General features: G+C 39.8%; 1 protein-coding gene across 1 annotated transcript in view; it reads right to left on the bottom strand.

The window, feature by feature from the left end:
- CCDC88C (coiled-coil domain containing 88C) overlaps window positions 1-21,803 on the bottom strand; it is a gene marked incomplete at both ends in the record, with an annotated part of 98,073 nt that overhangs the window by 15,625 nt on the left and 60,645 nt on the right. The window contains 10 exons of the mRNA XM_080345194.1: window positions 3,893-4,170; window positions 5,264-5,425; window positions 5,798-5,986; window positions 6,800-6,941; window positions 7,846-7,973; window positions 10,308-11,378; window positions 12,745-12,882; window positions 16,945-17,126; window positions 19,779-19,923; window positions 21,335-21,481. Coding sequence (XP_080201320.1) covers window positions 3,893-4,170; window positions 5,264-5,425; window positions 5,798-5,986; window positions 6,800-6,941; window positions 7,846-7,973; window positions 10,308-11,378; window positions 12,745-12,882; window positions 16,945-17,126; window positions 19,779-19,923; window positions 21,335-21,481 — 2,582 coding nt within the window. The remainder of the gene's footprint in view (window positions 1-3,892; window positions 4,171-5,263; window positions 5,426-5,797; window positions 5,987-6,799; window positions 6,942-7,845; window positions 7,974-10,307; window positions 11,379-12,744; window positions 12,883-16,944; window positions 17,127-19,778; window positions 19,924-21,334; window positions 21,482-21,803) is intronic.

Genomic DNA, 21,803 nt, shown 5'->3' with positions numbered 1-21,803 from the left:
TTCACCCTCTGGAATGCTGAAATAACAGAGGTGTGGAACAACTGCCCTGACACTTGGCACAGGCATTGATCTGGCAGGCTCAGCCTCCCTGAGCTGCTGCACCACCTGCATTCAGAAAACACTGCAAAGAACGAGGTGGCTTGAGACCATAAGACAGTAAGCTGTTCTCAGAAGGTTTTCTTTCCTCTGGTGGCCTCTGTCAGGGTCTGTGCCCATACACACACAACAGCAGAAGCCACTGAGGACAATGGTACAGTGAAAATCAAAAGTCATCAGTAAATTTTTCTGTGGCTTTGATAAAATGATATTGCCCTGAAACATCCCTGGGCAGATACACCTGTACCAGCCATGGAGAAATACCCTTCTAAGCAATTTTCAAAGAGTAACTCAGTGGAAGATGCAGGATCGCTTGAAAAAGCTGGAGAGAACAAACATCATCTATCTGCGACTCTTGTCCCAGCAGAGATGACTGCAGAACACAGTTACTCTGCAGTCACGAAAACTTCCAAACACAAACAAAAGCAGCAGACAGCACCAAATACACTGACTCCTGCCAACTTGATTTTCTTTCAGGCTACCATTCCCTTCATCCCAGGGTCAAATTACAGCTTGTCCCAAATTCCAGTCCATTGAAGGGCCACACAGAAAAGCACCTGTCTCCTAGACAAAAGCTGCTTTTTGTTATTCATTCCCAGTAACAGCAGTGGAGTTTAATTAACCTTATTTATTTGTTTTTTTCCTCCATTCAGCACCAGGACATTTCAAATTCAATGTCTGTACAACAAATGGAAGAACTTGAAAGCAGAGGAAGGTTTCACATCCCGCTCCAGGCAGGACTTAAGACATGTGTGCCAGTCCAGAGTCTGAAAAGACCAACTCCACAGTCAGTCCCTTGGCAGACATCACCATGGCTGTCTCTGCAGAAACTGTTGTGAATTCTTTTGCTGTTTCTGTATGATAGGGCTAGTCCTCTCATTTTTATCCAAGCTCTTTAGTTTTTTAAAGAGGGCTACTTAGAGGGAAGCAGTATACTGGTCCAGTTTTATCAGCTTGGCCCAGCTCCAAATGCTGCCTTTGAGCATGAGAACCCCTGAGGTTGACCACAGCTGTTCCCCTAGGTATTCGGTGGAAGGTAAGAAAGAAGAGACTGTTGGCAAAACTGCAAGGGATTCTGCATGGAGTTTATCACTCGAGCAGGATTTGTGCAACCCAACAAGCTCTACCACCAGGGGCAAGGTTACCCATCCTGTAGGCTATTCAACACATTAATGTTTGCTCCACTTCTTCAAGCATCAGGCACTTGATCAGAGGGGTTTTATAAAGATTTTCTTCTACATAAATAAAAATCCATTTTAGCTCTGACGGAATCCATTCCTAGTATTGAACAATTTTATTACTCTTTACTCCTTTTGGCTTTCACTCTTTCTGCTGCTTTGTTACCTACTGTGGGTAGGTATTTGTGACTCGGAGAACTTTAAAAGTGCTCAGCTATGACAAAAAGCATGTGTCAAAAAAGAAACAAACCAGAAAAATAATTACCAGCCAGTATTGATAACACAATACAAGTCATTGCAATATGTAAGCCCTCCCCAGCAGGGATTCTGTTTTTCCAGTGATATGAGGTTTTCGAGTCTCTGCAGGATTAGACTTTTCCAGAGTAAGCCACACAGAAACACTCAAGGATCTTCTAGCCAACAATAGTTAATAAGTTATCTCCCCCTAGTAATGTGAAATATGTAAAGCAATTTAAAAAATGCAGCAAGAGTTCAGTCAATGTCCATTGAGATGAACACCGCAAAGACAGGAAACTGCTATTAATGGTGAATGATCCTAACATACTAACTCTCCTCTTCTTGCTATGTCAAACCCACATGTCTGTGATTTGCTGGGCTATGACAGGCCATTTCACCACAGTTACACACAACCCATTATTAAATCCTCACTGCAGTGCTAATACTCTGCAGACAAAGCTGAGGGAGGTTTAATGAAGTTTGATCAGGTGCAGAAAACATTCTGTGGTTAGAATGCATCAGAACAAGCTACACAAACCTTGGGGACCCTGGCTGCGCATGGTGTTAGGACTCCACAAACTAAAGTTGCTGTAGAATTTTCTAGACAAGCTGCAGACATAGGTTTGCGCAGGAGCGCAATCCCACTTTAAATAACAGAACTATGATTACAATGCTGTCAGCAACTGAGAAAAAACAATTACAATTGGGACAAGCAAAATCTGTCTCTTAGACACTGCACAAGCAAACTTCTTGGCTGCGCTGAGCTGCTCTGGGCAGGTTTAGCAGGTGGTGCTGAAGTTGAAAGTGAGATATTTCATCTTCACAGTTAAATGCCTCAGAGTGGCAAAAACAAACAGTTTTCTTACAGCTGTTTTTCTAACTTTCGCCCCTCTGCTCCCTCAGCCAGCTGAACCACACACAGCACCCGGGGGGAAAAACAAAATACACACACAAGAAGTGGCTGGTCTCTTTCCTCTGACAGGCAAATGGAGACACATGCTGTTCTTGGACAAATCACCTTGATAAGCCTTTTGAGACTGATCTGCTGAGGAGGACGCTGCACTCTTGAAACTGCCAAAATCAACCTGCTTTGAGAGTACAGAGAAGGCCACCATCTGCTCCCCTGCAACATCTCTTGCTGGCAGCTCCCAGTCCAAATTGTTAAAGTTTAAAATGGTGATTTGAGCACTTATCACTAAAGATAACCTAATTTTGAAAAGCCATGTTTTCCTTGGGCTAGAACTGTTTAATAATTGGTACTCATCAAGACAAAAAAGAACACAGCAAACCACCTCAACACACTGCAGTGTGATAATCTCACGCAATGCCACAATCAATGAGAACCATTAATCAGTCTGAGAGGCTTGGTAAGCAGAAGCAGTGCCTGCGTAATCACTTACAGCTCATTTAGTTGACAGCCGAGCAGCTGTCCTGTCCCACAGCCCTGGTGGATACTTTAATCACAAAAGGTTTATTTCTGCACTTTATCAAAATCTACTGCACATTGTATTGCCAGCTCCTTAGTCTTTGAGAAAGACAAGTTTAACACCAGTTTTTAGTCCACCTGCAAAGATTACTACTAAGTTGCTCTGAACGCTCATGGTCTTGCAGAGAAACTGAACCTAAATACAGATATTTTGAGGAAAATCACTGAATTGTACAAGAGAAGTTGAGGGGTAGGCAGAGCAACATTTGTGTAGCTGTACATTATCTGTGTTGTTCAATCCATGCACAATTGTCAGAAAATGACAGTGACTAGAGACTAAACAATACACAGATTACTCTCATTTCACAATTCAATTGAAGGGCCCGAAGCAAAAGCCTTAGACTGCAAAAACTAGAAGAAAATAAATAATACATCACTATCTCATAGTTAGCTCAATACGGCTTCCTTCAGAGAGCCTCTTTCGTCATGAGGTTGATGCCACACACAGTCTTCGATGATGTAAACTTCTCAAAGCACATTCTACTCACATACAGGTAATTACCTAGGTGACTTGCAGACCTTACTGTATGACTAGAAAAGACATCCCACATAGTGGAACTGCAAGAATCTGTTTTTAAGGTTGCATGTTATTATACCACAGATTCTTAAACTTATTAAAGCCATTTAATCTACTTCTGACAAAGCATCCCCAAGACCCGGGCCCATATTCAGTAAATATTACCAGTCATCTGTGGTCTGCCAGCTTTAAAGGTCTAAAATCTACAGCGCTGCAAATATTTTGATGTAATTTCCTAATGACAGCACAAATGACAAGACGCTTTTTCAGGGGAAAAATTTATGTAGTTTCAATTTGTAAGTGGAGACCAACATTTAAGGCTAAAATTGTACCATGGGCACGTTCCAGCTACTCTATATCCCTGAGCAGTGAGCGTACCTCTCACCCAGACCTTTGTGCTCCATATCCAGGGTTTTGTGTAGTGTTTTCAGGCAGCTGTGCTGGTTTATTAGCATTTCATACTCTGCAGACTGCCGTTCATGCAGTGAAGCAAGGTGTTCATGGTCCTGAAGCAATGACTCATACTCAGCTTTCAGCTGCTCCTTCTGTTTCAGTAGATTTTCATTCTCATTCTCCTTGGCTGTCTGCTGATTTTGGAGTAGAGAATTCTGGGCCATCAGTGAAGCACTCTGGGAGCTCAGGGTTGAATTTTCTACCTAAAGTTGCTCAAATAAAAAGCAGGCATTACTTATTTACACCTACTGGTACATACAACAAACACAGTAAAAGCTTATAACTGTATAATCAAGAATGCATCCATTGCTTTGTAGACTAAAGACACCTATGGACAATTTGGCACTATTTTGATATTACTGCTGGTAGTATGCACCATATAAAGCCATGCTATCAGTGTTCTGAAAAGTATCAGGATAATCTCCAAACTGAAAAAACCCACTGTTTTACTAGTAGAAGCTTTTGAGCCTGAAGACCAAGACGAGCTGGAATATTTGCAACTCAACTGCATCTCTGACAATCATGTACAAAGCCAAAGTTGTATACAAGTAATGAAAACTTAAGTTCACCCAAACTCAACAAAAATAACTGCACCACTATGTATGGGGCAACACTCCTAACAAGTCTGATTTCAGTAGATAGGTAGTGCATTGATTTTATATGTTGCTTATATACTTCAATTACAGGAGAAATAAACAAAAAGAAAAAAGAAAAACATGTGAACATGAGAGGGGAAAAGCTTGAGAAGGGAAATCCACATTAAAGAAATCAGAGCTGATCCAACGTTGTCCTTCAAAACTGTTCTCTTTCTCAAGCTAAGTTTATTTTTTCAAAAATTAATGTTTAAGAGTATCTATTTTCCACTGGCAACTTTGACATCTTGTCTGACAGTATGAAAATGTTGACTGGAACCCACTGCTACAATGCCTCTTGGGAGCTGACTTGTGTCCTCTTCCCTTTTGTTCCAAGGTCTTTCACAGGCACGGCATTAACAGAATTAAAAAAGCAAAGATCTTTTATTTCAAAAGTGCAGCTTCTAGAACAACACGTCTGGATTTTGCTGTACTGACTTAAAAATTCTCTCTAAATAACTACCTTCTTAATGAAGGTAGCTACAGAACCAATTTTCCTCCTAGCTCGGAGAAATTCAGACCTCAAATTAAGCTCCACCTTACAGGCTTCATCATTACATCACGAGGTTGGTCTACCAATACAAATATTTTCTTATTAGCTGTCATCTCCACGCTACTATAATCAAATCCAGTCACTGGCACAGAGGTGCAATGTTGTCCTGACCTGGAGTTTGGCCGTCTGCGTCTGCAGGGCAGTGTTGTGCTCCTGAAGGAAGACGTTTTGCTTCTGTAGTGTCAGGATCTGATTGTTGAAGGAGACATTCTGTGTTTCCAAATGCTTCAGCTGTTCTTTAAGCAACTGCTTCTCTGTATGCAGGGCTGCATTCTGAAAGAGACATGGCATTGAAGGGGTGACACAAGAAATGAAACAGCTGTCCTGGTCATTTGGAGTCCTCTCAAAGAGGAGAGTCAATTAGTGACGATCATTTGGCAACAAATGTGCAAAAGCTAACTCTTTCCAGCATTAAATGAAGGTCGGACAGATGTTATACACAGGATTAATCCCTGCAATTATGTTATAAAATACATATATAGCATTCAAGTCTCATGCAGTCCTAAGAGATACCTGAGGAATTTGGTAGACTTATGTGCTCCAGAAACCCCACCAGATTCCTCTAAGCAAAATAATCCAGTTCCCAGCAACCCACTCTTGATCACAAGGGGAGTCTGAGATAACATGAAATCAGAGAAGGCTTACATTCCTTTCCAGTTCAATTGCCCTGTCCTTCAGTTTCAGCAGCTCCACAGTAGTTTCTCGGTGTCCTGTTTCCAATTTCTCATTCATTTGGTGGTTGGGAATGAGTTTCTCTGCAGAACACCTCAGTGACTTCTGAGCATACTGCCCATCCTGTTGAGTCTGTTTAAGTGCATCCAAGTCCTTCTTTACCTGTAAAGCCAACAAGCAACAACCTTCAACACTGATTTAACAGTGGGATTTTATTAATAATGATAGTATGCAGTTCCTCTCTTGGAATGTAGGGATGGCTTCACAGATGGGGAAGCTGAGACACAGATAGGTGGAATCCATGTCTCTTGGCCTCCAGTCAGGTGCTCTTTGACTCAAGCTCACTGTCACCTAACAGTCTGTTCTTAGGTGTTCTTAGATTGAACTTAGGTTCAACAGTAGTCTACCTCAGCCTATGCTCTCATTGAACAAAGCAGAAAACCACCATGGCAATGAAAAAAACTATGTGAAAACAGAGATCTGCACATAGTGGTCATGTAAAAAAAAGACCAAACCCTCCTGCCATGCTCCTAGTGCAACATTCTTGCTGAAATTGGTGCCATTATACAGGGTGTTTCAAAAAGATGGACCCAATTTGAAATCACCATATCTCTGCAACCACAAATTCAACTATCATCTTGATGTTGTCCATACAGCAGGCAGAGGGAATGTAGAGCATTTATCAAAAGGTTACTAAAACCTGATTACACAAAAATTTACAAATGCTGTAACGAGTTATTGTAACATGTTTCCATGATGAAATATACTGCTTTGAAACTGGGCTCATCCTTTTGAAATGCCCTATATAGAAAGGGACAAGAGAAAACAGTCCAGTCAAAAAGGTTTTCAGGAGTGCATGTATGTGGAGTGGGGGACATAGAAATAACTTGTTCTTGCCAAGTTAAAAAAAAAAAATAAAGCACGTGAATCTGCAAAATCACATAATGAACAATTAAAATCTGGTTAACCTCTTACCATATTTAGATCATTCTGTAACTGCTGGTTCAAGTTCAGAGTGTCTTTCACTTGAGCTTCCAACATCACAATCTTTTCCTCTTTCACAGCTAGTGCTGTTTTTAGTGCTGATTCAGTTTTGCTCTCCAGAATCTTGTATTTTCTGAAAGACATGAGAATAGCTTTCTAGTGTCTGCCACTATGATATGAGCCATCTATGTAGGAGACTTCACCTTCACTCATTCTGAATGTCACCACGTTACAGGATACACATTTGCTTCTTCAGGAATATGATTTACTCTACTGCCGCAGATCCCTACTGATATATTATAGCTGGGAAACCTGCTTTTGGAAAATCAAATCAGTTTTAACAGAGGTAATGCTAGCATTGTTCTACAGAAATATCTAAGAGCTATATAACTTAAAAGTAAGTAATTTTTTATCTTTCTCCTCTAATGACACTACAGAAATCTCTTCTAAAACCTCTCCTGTAAACTCTTGAGGAGAAAATACCACAGTAGATTCTAAAGACTCCTACAAGATGGGTAAGTTTCTCTAATCAGGTCTTACCACAAGAGACCTATATATGTTTACAAGGTTTGTTGGGGCTTCTTTGTTCATTACTACAGGACTTGCAAAGGAATTCCTGGCAATCAGGAATTTCTTAGGCAATATTTATTGTTGATATTAACTGGTGACTGGATTTCCAGTTACATGGAGTAATGACATACACTGTTCGATAGACACTATTCTTACTTGTAAAGAGAATATAAAGAAGAATACACACTGAAATAGTTACCCAGCTACTCTACAGGAGAGTAGAGTGAGACTAGTAACACTGGCTAGCGTGGAGAGAGAAAATGGCATTTCTTCCATCCAAGAAAAAGTTTTGCAAAACTTGCAGTATACTGACAAGCTTGCTACAGAAACACATGTGTGATGTCCAGAACTGGCAAGGGTAATTGGAGTGAGTCAGATGAGAACCAAAAAGGAAGGGAAAGGGCTTGAGTTAGGCTGAGGAAAAGCCTGCAGTCAAAAGAATGACCAAGAGAGCTCAGTTTCCTTACGCGTCGTCATTGCCATTGTCATCCTGTAGCAGGAGCTCTTTGTTCAGTCCTATCTTCTCCAGTTCCTGGCTCAGTTTGTCCAGTTCACTAGACAACTGTTGATTCTTCAGCTTCTCATGGACCAAATCCTGTAACAGCACTAACATGATTAGTTGCTGTGCAAATGGTGATGTTAATTATCCAGCACTATAGTTTTCTTGTTTTGGTTTTTTAAATGTACTGAAAAAGTCATTGGATAAAATGCTAGTTCCAAGAAGGTCTGCTAAAATTCTTCAGTGACAGTTGAGTGTAGAATTAAATTGATTGCTTTTATTTATAGTTTACTAGGAATAAATCTGGAGAATGCTTCTCTTGGCCTTTGTCTCACTCACTGAACTGAATTACTTCTGCCGGGACTGGCATCCTGCCTGCCTGCCAAAAGAGGGAAAGTGTGCAGGCCAGGAGACACCCTGCCCTTGTGCCTATGCAGGGATGTGACCAGGTCAGGGGACATCAGCAGAGGGAGTTCCCACCTCTCAGCCAGCATGACAAGCCCTGCTGCAAGGCCCAGCCAACAACTGCACACACAGAGGAGTGACAGCACTTCAGTGTGAAAGTTTCCTGAGATCCTACAGTTAAGATGTTATTACCAAGGGACTTGGTAATAATGCATTTTCACTATTGACTCTAAGTTTCTGACGTATGGTAAGTAACTGCCAAATTATTTAAAAAGCATAATTACACTGTTGTGTAAGAGACAGGAGGGTTCTGGAGACTACAGAGTCTGGTATCTACTGGCCTGTTCTGGTTTCCTTTAGGTTTCTTTGGAAGGAACTTAAGCAGAACAAGACAAGGAAGTAATACGAGGAGATTTGATGGAGTTGTACCAGAAGGTATTTTGGGACAATGCTTTGCAGTTATGTCAGTAAAACACTCTGTATGGAAGTGGCCTGAGAAAACACAATACCATCCTGCATATTTAAAAAAGTCATATAATTTTTGGTGCAGTCAAGTTCAGAGATTCCTACCATTCAAAATTCTCTGAAATGCAAATCTAACATAGAGAACTACATTGCTGCTGTTTCTGCTCAAAAATTTTCTTAAACAAGCATGAGGAAAGAAAAACAAAGTTACTGAAGCACTTCAAGAAAGAAAAAAATTATCCAGTATGTCAAACAGTGGCAAGAATAACAAAAATACTTTGTTAAATATAAACCATAAGTATTCAAATAGTCCTCTGATATCACAAATTTAGCAACATATTCATTCACATGGCAACAAGAGAAAATAGGTAAAGTTAAGGTCAGTACCAGTCCACGTACTGTAAACAGGGCCCTTTGACATCCATGAGCATCTAGTAGAATATATACAAAGCAACTAAGGAAAATAAGATAACGTGTCTGTACAGGTCTGCATCCCTGGAAATTTGCAGAAGTCTGAAAAGGGGAAGATTAAAAAGGAGCCTTCTCTAAAATGCTATTATTTTATTTTTTAGGGAAATTTGACAGAAACACAACTTGGGACTGTTTCATATGTTTCTCATAAAACTTTTTTCCTCCTCAAAATTACACTAGTGCTTCAAAAACTTAACTAAAATGAAATCTTCAAGTAATCGCTAACAGCATTGGCCTTGCTAAACTTATTTATTTCACAGAACTACTGCAGCATTGACCATTTTCCTTTGAACGCTCTTTCCCAGGAAATCCTGTTTCCCATGGGGCATCAGCAGCTGAGGCAGGCAACCAGGGCAAGTTGCAGTAACCTGAACCTATTCATAGGCCACTTGTCAGAGTGTCAGGTTCTGGCACACACACCATTAGTTTGCTGATGTCCTAATACTAATTGTGTATTTTTAAAAGATGACTACTAGGAAAAGTGCAATTACTGCATTCTGCAGCGGAGAGGGGTGCGGGAAGAGATCGCTGCTTAACACGAGAGCTGCTCAGTGTGCTCTCACTCTGCACAGAAGCTTTCGGGAAACAATGCTGTAGGTAGGTAAGAAGCAAAAACTTGGCGCAGCTGTTTTGGAAAGGGTTCAGCTGGGATGATTCTTGTCTTGGCTAAGTCTGTTTGAGAACAGGGATGTTAATGTGTCCTCAACAAGTACTCTAATTTCTAGGATCAAGAGTCTATCTCATCTGCAGGAGCTCTCATGTTAGCAAACAATTTTGTGGTCACAGAGTTAGAGAAAAGTATCAAAGCCTTTGGTTTACAGCTTCCACGTGGGACCTGTATGAAAACCCTATTCTGCATGAAAAGGAGATGTCACTTGGAGACTCTGTGTTTGTGAACATAAAGTGGTACACTGCAGTTTTCGGCAGGTTCCACTTTCCGAGACAACACTATCCAGTGACGGCTGGTAACGCTGTGAAGATATAGCTCGCGTATTAAATAGTCATGGGACAGATGTCTCCCTTTGGTACTTCACAGAGTTGAAATCAAAAATAGCATCATATTGAAACCAGGAGTACTATTTTGCTTACCTCTCTCAATGTAGCTAGTGTTCTTTTATCAATTGTAACTTGCTTTATGAGATCTTTATTGTCTTTTTCAAATTCTTTCAGTTTATTAGATGAATCTCTGAATCGAGCAATTTCCTTTTCTAGTGTCTTGTTTTCTTTCTCAGCAGCTGCCAGCTTCACTGTACTATCATCCAAAATAGCATCTTTCAGCTCCACTTGCTGCCAAAGCCGTTTCGTTTCTTTCTCTAGCATTTTTTTGTCTTTCTCAAGCTGAGACATTTCTTGTTCTAGGGCCTTGTTCTCCTTTTCTAACCTCTCCAGCCGTTTGGCAGAAATCTTTAGCTCCTCAAGGTTTCTCTGGAGGACCTGATTTTCACTCTCCATTCCCTGTACTTCTTTTTCTAACTCCTGGATCCTTTTGCTGCTGGTCGCCACGATTTGCTGAAGTCTCTGGTTTTCAGAGTTGACACTCTGATAGCTTAGCTCCAATCTCTCTGATTTCTTGCTCATTGCTTTTAACATTTCCACATTCTTTCTCAAGTCCTCTTTCTCCCTTTCCAAATCTTTATTTTCTGCTTCTATTTGTGCCATTTTTGTGCTGGTAAATCTCATCGTCTCCACCACTCTCCTAAGCTCCAGATTTTCTTCATCCAATTGCTTGTTGTCCCTTTCCAGGTCCCCAAGCCGGATGGAAATATTCTGCAAGGTGTCCAGGGATTTTCTTAGCTTCCTATTTTCCACTTCCAGATCTCCATTCTCTTGTTCAAGAACTTCCACTTTCTCTGTCACTATTTTCATCGCTGCCGCTTTCTTTGTGAGCTGTTCATTCTCCCTCTCCAACCGATGCAGCTCTTTTTCCATTTCTTCCACTCTTTCTACTTTTTCTTTAACCTGGTCAAAATCCTTTTGCAATTGCTTCTTCTCAAATTCCAGCTTGCTCAGTTTGCTACTAGTCTCTGTAACTGTTTCATGAAGGATCTTGTTCTCTTTTTCAATATCTTTTACTCTTGCCTCGCTGCTCACTTGAGATCTTTGTCTCAGGGATAAGACCACTTGATTAAGGTGATCGTTTTCTTGTTTAAGGTCCTTTATCTACATGAATGATAAAACAGTCATGCAAACGTTACTCATTTACTGTACAAAATGCAGTATAAATTAGTCCTGAAGCAGACAGATGGTTAACAAAACCATGTCCATTTAATCCAAGACAAATTTCTCAACAGCTTTCCCTGACTAAAAACAAGAACCCAAACTAATGAAAAAAAAAGTTACCTCTGGTAAGCCACGATTCTAACAAATTAAAATAATGATATATTCCTGCTACCAGCTAAGAGGGTAGAGGCAGAGGAGAAAGTAGACAGGTGACCTCCAGAGAACATCTTGGAGAAGATGCTTTGCTAGGAATCATTCCTAATAAAGGGTATTTTTCTGTCCAGGTTTACATCCATCTTGGGGATCTAAAGACACAAATTATCTCTGATAAGGTGTCAGAAGCCCCAAAACATTTGAAAATTTATAGCAGGCAGATCTCACTAAGGACACAGTTTCTGTAAGAACAGTACACTTACACCACTGGTCAAATTTCAGCTGAAGCAAATATGGCTTAGACTGTAATTTGCACTTGATTCTTATCTAGACAATATCCACAGAAATCAGAAACAACTTAGACCCGAAAAAAATCAGAATCTGCCCTTTTCTGATAGTTGAGGATACTTCTGGTTTTACTTCCTGCCCTTTCTGTGAAGTATTCTTTAATTCTTACTACAAAAAGTCTGCATGTGTTCTAACTGAAATGCAGGACTTTGATAGTTTCCCAGGTAGAAGTCTGGGAAAGAATCCTTCAAGATGATAAGCACTACACAAATAAGACATCTTGTTATTTAAACTTCACCCCACAAAACTTGGAGTAAATTTAATATAGATTGACAATATACAAGCCAGTCTCCAATTACTTGTGCCTGTATTTTCTTCGAATTAATACAGATGATACCTTGTATGAACTTAGCATAGTTTCAAGGCATTGCACATGAACTGCAGTACAGTAGTAAAAGCTGAAGGGCATTTAAAATATCAATCCAGAAGACATAAATGCATCTTTTGTCAGCATCTTTTTGAAATAGATCAAAAAATGTTGGGTGGCTAAAATGCCCGATCAAACCAATCAGGACTTATAGCTGGCAGAAGACCAACCTTTTGCAATAAAATAGGGGTTTATTTGTACATCCTAAAGCCAGTTGGTATCCTCCTTAGTAAGATCCGGGACTTTTTTTTCCCCCCAAAGAGGGAAGGTCTGTCCTTGCCCGAAGAGGCCTTTTACCTACATTTGAACAAGTTCGGCTTGCACTTAATAGCTCTCAAATTGCCTCATCTCCCCAAGAGAACCAAATGCTCTAAATGGCATCAAGTAAATTACCACTACTGAGTATATGCTTTTATATTATATCTGTGAAGTTTTCACCTGTCTGTCTTTGTCAGCTTTTAGAGTCTCCATGACAACTTGTAGCTGTTCTTTATCTTTTATCAGCTCCTCGCTCAAGGTCTCCAGATCTTGATTACTTTGCTTCTCTTTTTCAATTTGATTTTGCAACTTCTCAATCTGTGTGAAGAGAACACACCAAAACACATCAGCCACAGCTTGACACAACGACTGTTCACACTAAGTTACTTTGAAGACCAGAGAGGAACGAGATGGGGACTATGAAAGATGTCATCCTTCCATTCTGCAGCTTGTTAGTCTCAGAGGAGGAAATGGACTGTTTCCTTTTTCTTACAGTGCCAAGAATCTCCGCCATGTCTATGAAGATCAGAGCATATAAGGTACAGCAGTAAGAAATGCTTCACCTGCCTGCCTCAATGCCCAGTGAGTAAGATTCCAGTGCCCACCTAGGCCCTCCATCACTGATGGCCCTAAACTACCAGTGAGTGCAGAGAAAGTTACTGTGACAATTCAGTGAGCAACAGAAAAAGAAAGAAGAAAAAACAAATCAGTAACAGGAAAGGTACTAAAGTTTCCAAGTTCACTTTCCCCCTCCCTGTGCTGTGTTGGCGCTCTGTTTTTCCCCAGCAGGTGACAATACTGGATTTGAAAGATTTGTGAATAAGGTTCCAGTCCTACAATGAATAATGTCTTCTTGCTCCCTCCCTTTTGAAAGCTTTGAAAGCATAACACACTAAGCACTGAAAAGCAGCAGCTCTTCAGTATTTAGAAGCAAGGGGTTCAGAGACTAGGCTTCAGGAATTATTCCTTTTTATGCTTGTGAAGTCCTGCGAACACCTATTGCACAAGTATCGGCTCATTGTTTTGTGTTGGTATTATAAACTTTGCCAACAGGGAAAATGTCAATGAAAAAGGTATTCAAAATAATTCTTACAAGTGGGAAATAGCTGGAGGCTGAGCTCTGCCTATGTCAACATGTGCCTCATTACAGGAAGTGTTTAAACAAGCAGGGGCTGCCCAGATTGGAGATAAGAGCTTAACAGTTAGAAATGTAACCATGTTAAGGTTCATTGGTCTCAAAGGAGCTGTTCAGGGAAAGCTGGAACATAAACTCAGTAACTCAGCAATAGCTGATCCTCATTAGCACCTCCTAGAAAACTGGAGGCAAGTAAGAAACTACGGTTTACTGCTTGTTTCAGTCCAAGAAGTTAGGAATGCAGAGAAAACAGATAGGTTCTTAGACTGCTGCTACTTGACTGTGCCTGAAAGGTGGATTTTCTATTATTAGCTTCTCTGAAAACCTTCCAAAAAAGGGAAAAATACGTATGTGACTTTTCCTTCATATTGTTTCCTCTTGCAATACCTGTTCCAGCTACATGATCCTTCCAAGCTCTAGATCAACAGACAGCCAGGCATACTTGGGCAACTTTTCAAAGTCTCAGACAGGGGATGAAATCTGACTCCAGTTAAATGACTTTAGGGAGGCAAGATTTTACTATGGGTATCTCAGGAAAGTTACAAAAAACCCATGGGCCTACAGCAGCATTTGAAAAAACACTTTTTAATCTCTTGTCTTGTGTCTTCATATGTGCTTGTCTTTAACAGTCCTTAAGAACTGCTGCCCTCTCCTCTGCCTACTGTAGAAACCATTCTGCAATGAATCAGAGACACCTTCCCTATTATCCCCTTTCCCTATGGCCCACCAACTCAGGGACATGCATTTCCTCTAATTAAGTGGATACATGCGTGAGAGAAACACAAAAGCAGTTTAGAGGAACAGAAGATTTTAAAAGAAAATGTCAAAGAGCTAATGGCCTTCTAGGATGGAATTACTACATCAGTGGAAAGGGAAGAGCTATGGATGTCATCTATCTGGACTTTGTAAGGCCTTGGACACAGTTCGCCACAATATCCTTCTCTCTAAATTGGAGAGGTATGTTGAGACCCCATCTGGAGTCCTGCATCCAGCTCTGGAGCCCTCAGTACAGGAGAGATATGGACCTGTTGGAGAGGGGCCAGAGGAGGCCACAAAAATGATCAGAGGACAGGCTGTGAGAGTTGGGGTTGTTCAGCCTGGAGGAGAGAAGGCTCCAGGGAAACCTTATTGTGGCCTTTCAATACTTACAAAGGGGCTTATTAAGAAGAGGGGGACAGGCATTTTAGTAGGGCCTGTAGTGACAGGACAAGGGGTAATGGTTTTAAACTAAAACAAGGGAAATTCAGACTAGATGTAAGGAAGACATTCTTTACAATGTGGGTGGCAAAACAGTGTAACAGGTTGTCCAGAGAGGTGGTAGATGCCCCATCCGTGGAAACATTCAAGGCCATGGATGTGGCTCTGAGGAACCTGATCTAGTTGAAGATGTCCCTGCTCATTGCAGGGGGTTTGACTTGATGACCTTTGAAGGTCCCTTCCGATCCAAACTACTCTAGGTTTCTATGAAATCAAGAATATTTTATATATCATGTGTCAGATCTCTGTATACTGAGAGACAAATGCTATGTCTCAGACTATAAAATACTGTCTACTACCTTTTTTTTTTCCCCATATCTCCCTGAATGGGAGGTGAAGTCCATCAAGAACTTGACTGGCCTGTGGTATACAGTCAACAGGTCCCATCATATTCTGTGTTTCTCTGGTGAAGAGGTCACACGTTTCAACTGCTCTTAATAGTAGTGTTTCTAATTGCCATTTTTTTCATTGGTCTGATGCATACAGTGCCTCCCTTTCACCACACAGGCATTCCCCACTAGTGGTTTTTGTCGTATTTAACTACCAGGCCTGCAGGTGACCCCACCATGTCACCACATTCATCATGATCAAAATATCAAACTAATTCTGGAATCACAACTGTTGGCACCAACACAGTGCCACAACATGAGGTGCCCACAAGAATGTGCCTGGGACAAAGCCAAAGGTTGACCACAGTTGTTCAAGTGACTTCAATTGCAGATACACCGCAGGTATTGCTGAGTGCTTTAAATGCCTTGATCTCAAATTTTAAGCATGTAAATTAGAGCTGGAGTGAATTACTCATACACAACAGGCCATAAACGGGAGTGTGGAAGGAGGAGTGCAGTGAAGTGCATTTTTGCAGTTTTCCTTGTTCACAGAACAAAGCCAAGAAGCAGAACTGATCTCTCAACTTGGCAAAAGAATCTCACCAGAAGATGGATATCTGTTCTCCTTGGCAGAGAGACTGGCATTCTGCTAGTTAAAATCTGGTAATCCATGACCAACATTTCATATCCAGATTCTTTCTCCCCTTGTGCTTTAAAGCATTCAGTTAGCCCATAAGCAGGCATGAGATGACTGAAGTCTGTATCAATGTCTCACACAGACAGGTTACAGCAATATGGAAAAGGAGAAATAAGCCTTATATTCTGGATAATTTAGCAGAGGTAGGAATGTGGAAAAAATCTGACATGGAAATTTTTTATACTCAGACCAGCATTCAGCCTCTTTCCCCACTGGCACTTGGCTTGACTAATAAGAGTTTAGGATGCAAGTTACTAGGCAGGAAAAAGTAAAGCTAGTGGTTGGAGGTGAACTGAGCACTGTGTTTCACAAGGACAAGCACTGAGCTGCCATTTGAGCTAAATGTAATCACAAATAATAACAGAGTGTAACAGACCTGCATATATAAAACAGCATTTAAAAAGTGATGACCTGTATTTTTGCTACAAAGATTATAAGAACCCAGATCTTTGCAGAGAGGGAGGCACTAGAGAACTTCTAATAGCCAAAAAGATAAGAGAAAGAATTGATCCAAGACTATGGAAAGCAAAAAAGTTATTTAATAATATAGTATAACCTGAATTTACCTGCATGATCTGACTTAAATGGAAACAACAGTAAAGCTTTCAAACAAGTAAAGTAGTCCAATATGGTCATGGCTTCCTTACCTAGGAATGACTGCCATAAGATGACAAAAAGGGACACAATCAACAGTACAGTCTGACAGGGAAAAATGAGCAGTGAAACACAGCTTTTTATGAAACAGGAATAGTCACTTTGCTTACAATGATGCACCTGATTAGGCAGTGAAGAAGGCAAGACAATGCACCCATGTTAGAATGCAATTAAACAGACAGGCCCCAAAATATTTAGAGTCTTCTGGGGAATGTGGGTGAATTCCCTGCAACCCCTTGTCGTTCAGGAATGCTCACACGCACCGTGTTTAAAAGCCAGAGCTCTGTTTGCTCCTTTGAGCAAATTACCTTTTTGCTAAGCTGTTGATTTTCCTTTTCCAGTTCCACAAACTTTAGGCTGCTCTCTCTGGAGGTCAAGGAGGCGTCTCTCAGCTCTTGGATTGTGTTCTGCAAGCTCTGATTATCCTTCTCTAGCTTCAGTATGCGACTCGAAGCACATTCATTCAACTCAAACACAAAGGACTTTCTGGCTGTTGAAACATGAGAATCAGAAGGTGGCACTAACCAATTCAGAAATGTCTCCCTTCCCAGGTCCTTAAGATTCACTTGTATGAAGATAATTGCAGTCAGATCCTTATCATTTCAGCTTGACTGCTAAGTAAACACTTTGTTAAAAACAGAACCCATTTTTACAGATAACAATTAAGATCTTCAAGAAACAGAGTACCTGAACAGATAACCATCTCAAAAGTTACCTTCCTAACTCTTGCTTTAGCTATGTTAGTAGCAAATTATACTTCGATACCCTCTCACACTTCCACCAGAGGACATAAACTGAGGCAGAAAGTAAACCACTATGAACTGTTTGCTAAAACAGCAAGATGGTGCACTTCCAAAAGCTAGTGAAAACTGAGGTATTCCACCATATTTAGTCACAGAAAAAAATCTTACAAAAGCAAGTTCCAGTGCTTATCTTCACAGCTACTTTATTAAGAATATGCTGATTCAGGGATGATATTTTACTACCAGGTACTCAGGCACAGAACATCCATCAGAACGTTGATCACAGAGAAGTGTCTGAAGTTGAAATCTCAGAACTAACAAAATTTATGCGTTACAACAGAGATGTTATTTTACTCTAAGCGTTTGCACATCAAAAGTCTCACTACCTATCAGCACCAAAGTCTCATTGTTCTATTCATTTCTCTGCTCAGCACCTGAATAATTCTAAGATCAACCCTCTCTTTTGCACAGAAAAATTGCTACCCTTCACCTCAAAAACACATTTCAAATGAAACTGACTTTAACATTTTCTTTAACTCTCAGAAAATTATTCATTCCTGCTAAATAAACAGCACTATTCCATACAGCACACTGAGTGCTTTAGAACTGGCAAGTTTCTGAGAATGACAAAATCCTATTTGTCTTTCATGGAGCATCACCTGCAGAGTTTTGGTCAAATGAAGACTTGGATAAACACGAACTAAATGCTCCAGTTGAGTTCTGTCCTGAAGCAAAGACCATCTGAACTACTTTTTCCCATGTTTATTTTTTAAATGATTTTGAATAAAATATTCCAAACTAGCAGGTTAAATATTCTGCTACCTGCCACCCTAGCAGACTCAACTTGAAATCCAGGAACAGGAGGGTTTTCCAAAAGAGCTTTGCTGACTGACTCTATTTGTATAATACAAACAAGTTGCATTCAGAACAGCAACATGCATTGAAATGGAATTTCTTAAAGAGAATTATTGTAAAAGCAGGACAAGACTTGTGTGAAATAATTTAAAGTTTTGAAGTTTCATGTTATTAGTGTGGTGTTTTTTGGTTTTGTGTTTTGTTTTTCCCGTATTGTTTTTTTCCCTACTGAACAAAGGGATTATTGATGTTCTCAGTTCCTCTTACTCTCTTTTTCTTTACTTAATCAGACGTTCTGTAGCTCCAGTGCTCAAGCACTGAGCATCAGTGCAGTGAAGGAATCTCATAATTTTACATTTTTTTAAACCACTCTGTTGAGCAAATTTTTAAAGTTACATTTGACATCTTTCCTTCTATTCATGGTTAGCGAAACCAAATCAGGAAGGGAGCAAAACTTGCTATTGGAAACAAGCCGGAAAATTAGAAACATTTACATTTTCCTAAAATACTCTTAATCAAAATTTGTAAGTTTTGAGAGAATTGCGGGGGTGTTTTTTTTTTTCCCCCAAACTATTAGAACAAGCAATATCCTTGATTACACATAAGGAGGAATAGAGTACCATTCACTTCTCAAGCTAATGTAAACCTGCTCTGCAGGTTTACTAATTAAACGTAACAATTAATTAGCCATTAGTCTTTAATAAAGACAACTCAGGTCCTAGACAGCAAGTAGATTTGAGAACTAGTGTCAGACACACATTCAGCTATTTTACAAAACAAAACCATTCTTCTAGACATTCTTCTTTTCTGAAAACTGAACATCTGCTTACTCTAACTGTTCCTTTGTCCTCAAGTTAAACTGCTCCTGGTATACAAAGCCAAACATGCAAGTCTTAGCAGAATCAAGTGAGTAATTAATAAAAACTGCACAGTGAACTGCATAAAATAGCTTATATTTCCCAAGTTCCATTTAGCATTGTTATTACAGACAGAATGAACGTTAGTCACAGAAACTCATGCTAAAATCCGACTAGCGAAAGAAGTATTAGTTATGTTTGTGATAGTTACGGAAATCAAATCAACCATTTGAAAAAAAAAAATCAGCCAGTTGTTTTAACTGTACATACTTCTCGGTATCTAGTAAAAATAAATGACTTCAACATTCACTACTTCCTGGGACTTAAAGACCAGCTAATTGTCTGTACTGATTGTAATGAAGATCACAGACTCCTCTCCCAGCCATCCAGTGTTTGGTGTGACATTTCTGCTGTGTCATTTACAAAGCTTTCCGTTTTTGAATTTTTAGCATTTTAATTAAAAGTCACTCTCCCAGTGACAAACAAAAGAAAAGGAAAACATTTTAATGCTTTTGTAAGAAAGTGAAATAAACTAGAAGGAATACATTTTGGAAGTTTCAAAAATCTAAGTTCAAAGCCAAGTGGCTGACTGAGGGAAGTTCTCAAAGCTTGCACTCAATCTCTGTTCTCATCTCAGTCAACCAACCTGTATTGGTACAGGTACTTAGGTACTGAGCTGGTACTCACTGTCTGCAAGATCTGTGCTTTTAGCCAGCTGTTCTAGTTCCCAGCCCAGGTGTGCAGATTCGTTCATGCTCTGTTTCTGTGCAATCTCCAAGACCATGTTCTCCTCCAGCAGCTCTTCAATCCTCTTCTTGTCCGTGTCCCGGTCCTGTGCAAGACATGCATGAATGAATACTCATATTCAGCTTACCTGCAAGATTGCCCTATCTGCTGAACTGCTACAACCACAACACATCAAGGGTAGAAGGATCTCAAACACTGTGTGCTTTTATATTGAAATACATGTACAGCATTACATGTTTGCTGTGGGCTACCATACCTGCCACAGAAAGCACTGCAGAAAACACTCAACTGGCCTTGTTCAGAGTCAGCTCAGGTCCATGATACACTTGGAGGGAGGGTGACTGGAGTGAGAACATCCTGGGTGATGACAGGGCCAGTACAAGCCTGGACTAGTAAGGCAAGGCTGGATTCAAGCTACCTCCAGAGCTAAGCTCTTAAAAAACAGGTAGTATCACGTACTGGCACACTGGAGACTCAGCAGATACAACTGCAAATTCTACTGAGCTTTCTCAACTCATCGCATCAAATTTGGTTACATTCATACAGATCAGCAAGTAATATCTGCCTCATAATCTGGGTTTTAAAATACCCAGAAAATATATCTGGAGAATGAGTCTACCATTGCTTTTTGTGATTGTTTTGGCCATTTGCATTTGCAAGAGCCAAACTGATGCCCCAGAAGGTTCCAAATTTTTTGAAAGCATTACCCAAAAATGTATCAACTCACCCAGAAAAGCATCATCCAAAATTACCAGCCACTTCAGAAAAGCTGGAGCATGACATGACCATTATAATCCCCTGAATTGGTCATTAAACATAATTCCACACAGCAGCCTCAGTATCTGTTTCCAACACACCCAGTTGGAAGCCCTACACAGTTAAACCCCTATACACTTAAACCCACAAGAATTCAAAACACAGTGGGATAAGAGGAGGACCATTAAGTAAAATACAGAAGATGAAAGTATTCATTATTTCTAGTGGGATTATAAAACCCAATGTTGCTTTTTGCTAGTAGACAATCTGCAATTTATGTTTCCTTTTCTACGAAGCAATAAGCACACAATAATAAATTTTAGAACTTTGCGTCTTTTAAGGCAGTAATGGATTCTTAAAGTCACTGTAAAGGCTTAGGGCTTTGTTTCCAACAAGAAAGATCATTTACTACAGAAGTTTTCATTTTCTATATCTAAGAGATTTCTACTTAACTGCCAGATTTTAACATCTCCGTTATCAATATGTATGAATGAAATCTGTATTTTAAAATTGTGATATAACTTCTTGCATAAGTTTAAATTCAGTCTCACACAAAATAGCATTGGCAATATTTACACTATTAACATTATCATATTTCAAAAGTTCATGTGCACAAAGACTTCTTGAAAAGCACTGTTGATTTATTTGCCTGTCTCCACTCGTTTCTGTGACATGAATCTGTGACTTGGCATAAAAGCAGAAGTTCGAAAACTTATCATAATGAAAAAGAAAGGGCATACCAGCTCTACGTCATGAAGTTTGGATTTCAACTGCAAATTTTCCTTCTCTAATTCATGCAGTTTATCACCACGAGCTCTTGCCATTGTTAGCTGTTCTTCTAGCATGGCCTTTGTTTCAATTAAAATGATGTTGTCCTCTCTCAACTCCTAGGGATAAAAAGTAACAATGTTAACCTCTTTACATAAACTGACTTTTTGAAGGCCAGGTGACTTTCATAAACTAACACTGCAAAACAAAAAAAAAAAAGATATTTGACATGTTTCTCTGTTTCATAAAAAACTTTTTACCTGATATTTTAATAGGAGATGATACTGTATCTTTGAGTCATTAATGCATGTAAATCTAATATTTCTTATTGCTTTTTCCTGAATTTTAAAAGTTTCATGGAGTTCCTTTTGCTTTATATGAGGATAGATCAAGAGGTGCAAAGAGACTAAAGACACATAAGAACAACTGTTTGATTCCAGT

Source organism: Nesoenas mayeri (assembly GCF_963082525.1).
Source record: "Nesoenas mayeri genome assembly, chromosome: 5".
NCBI classification, from domain to species: domain Eukaryota; kingdom Metazoa; phylum Chordata; class Aves; order Columbiformes; family Columbidae; genus Nesoenas; species Nesoenas mayeri.
The sequence above is the reverse complement of the archived record's forward strand: the minus strand, read 5'-3'. Positions and strand labels throughout refer to the sequence as shown.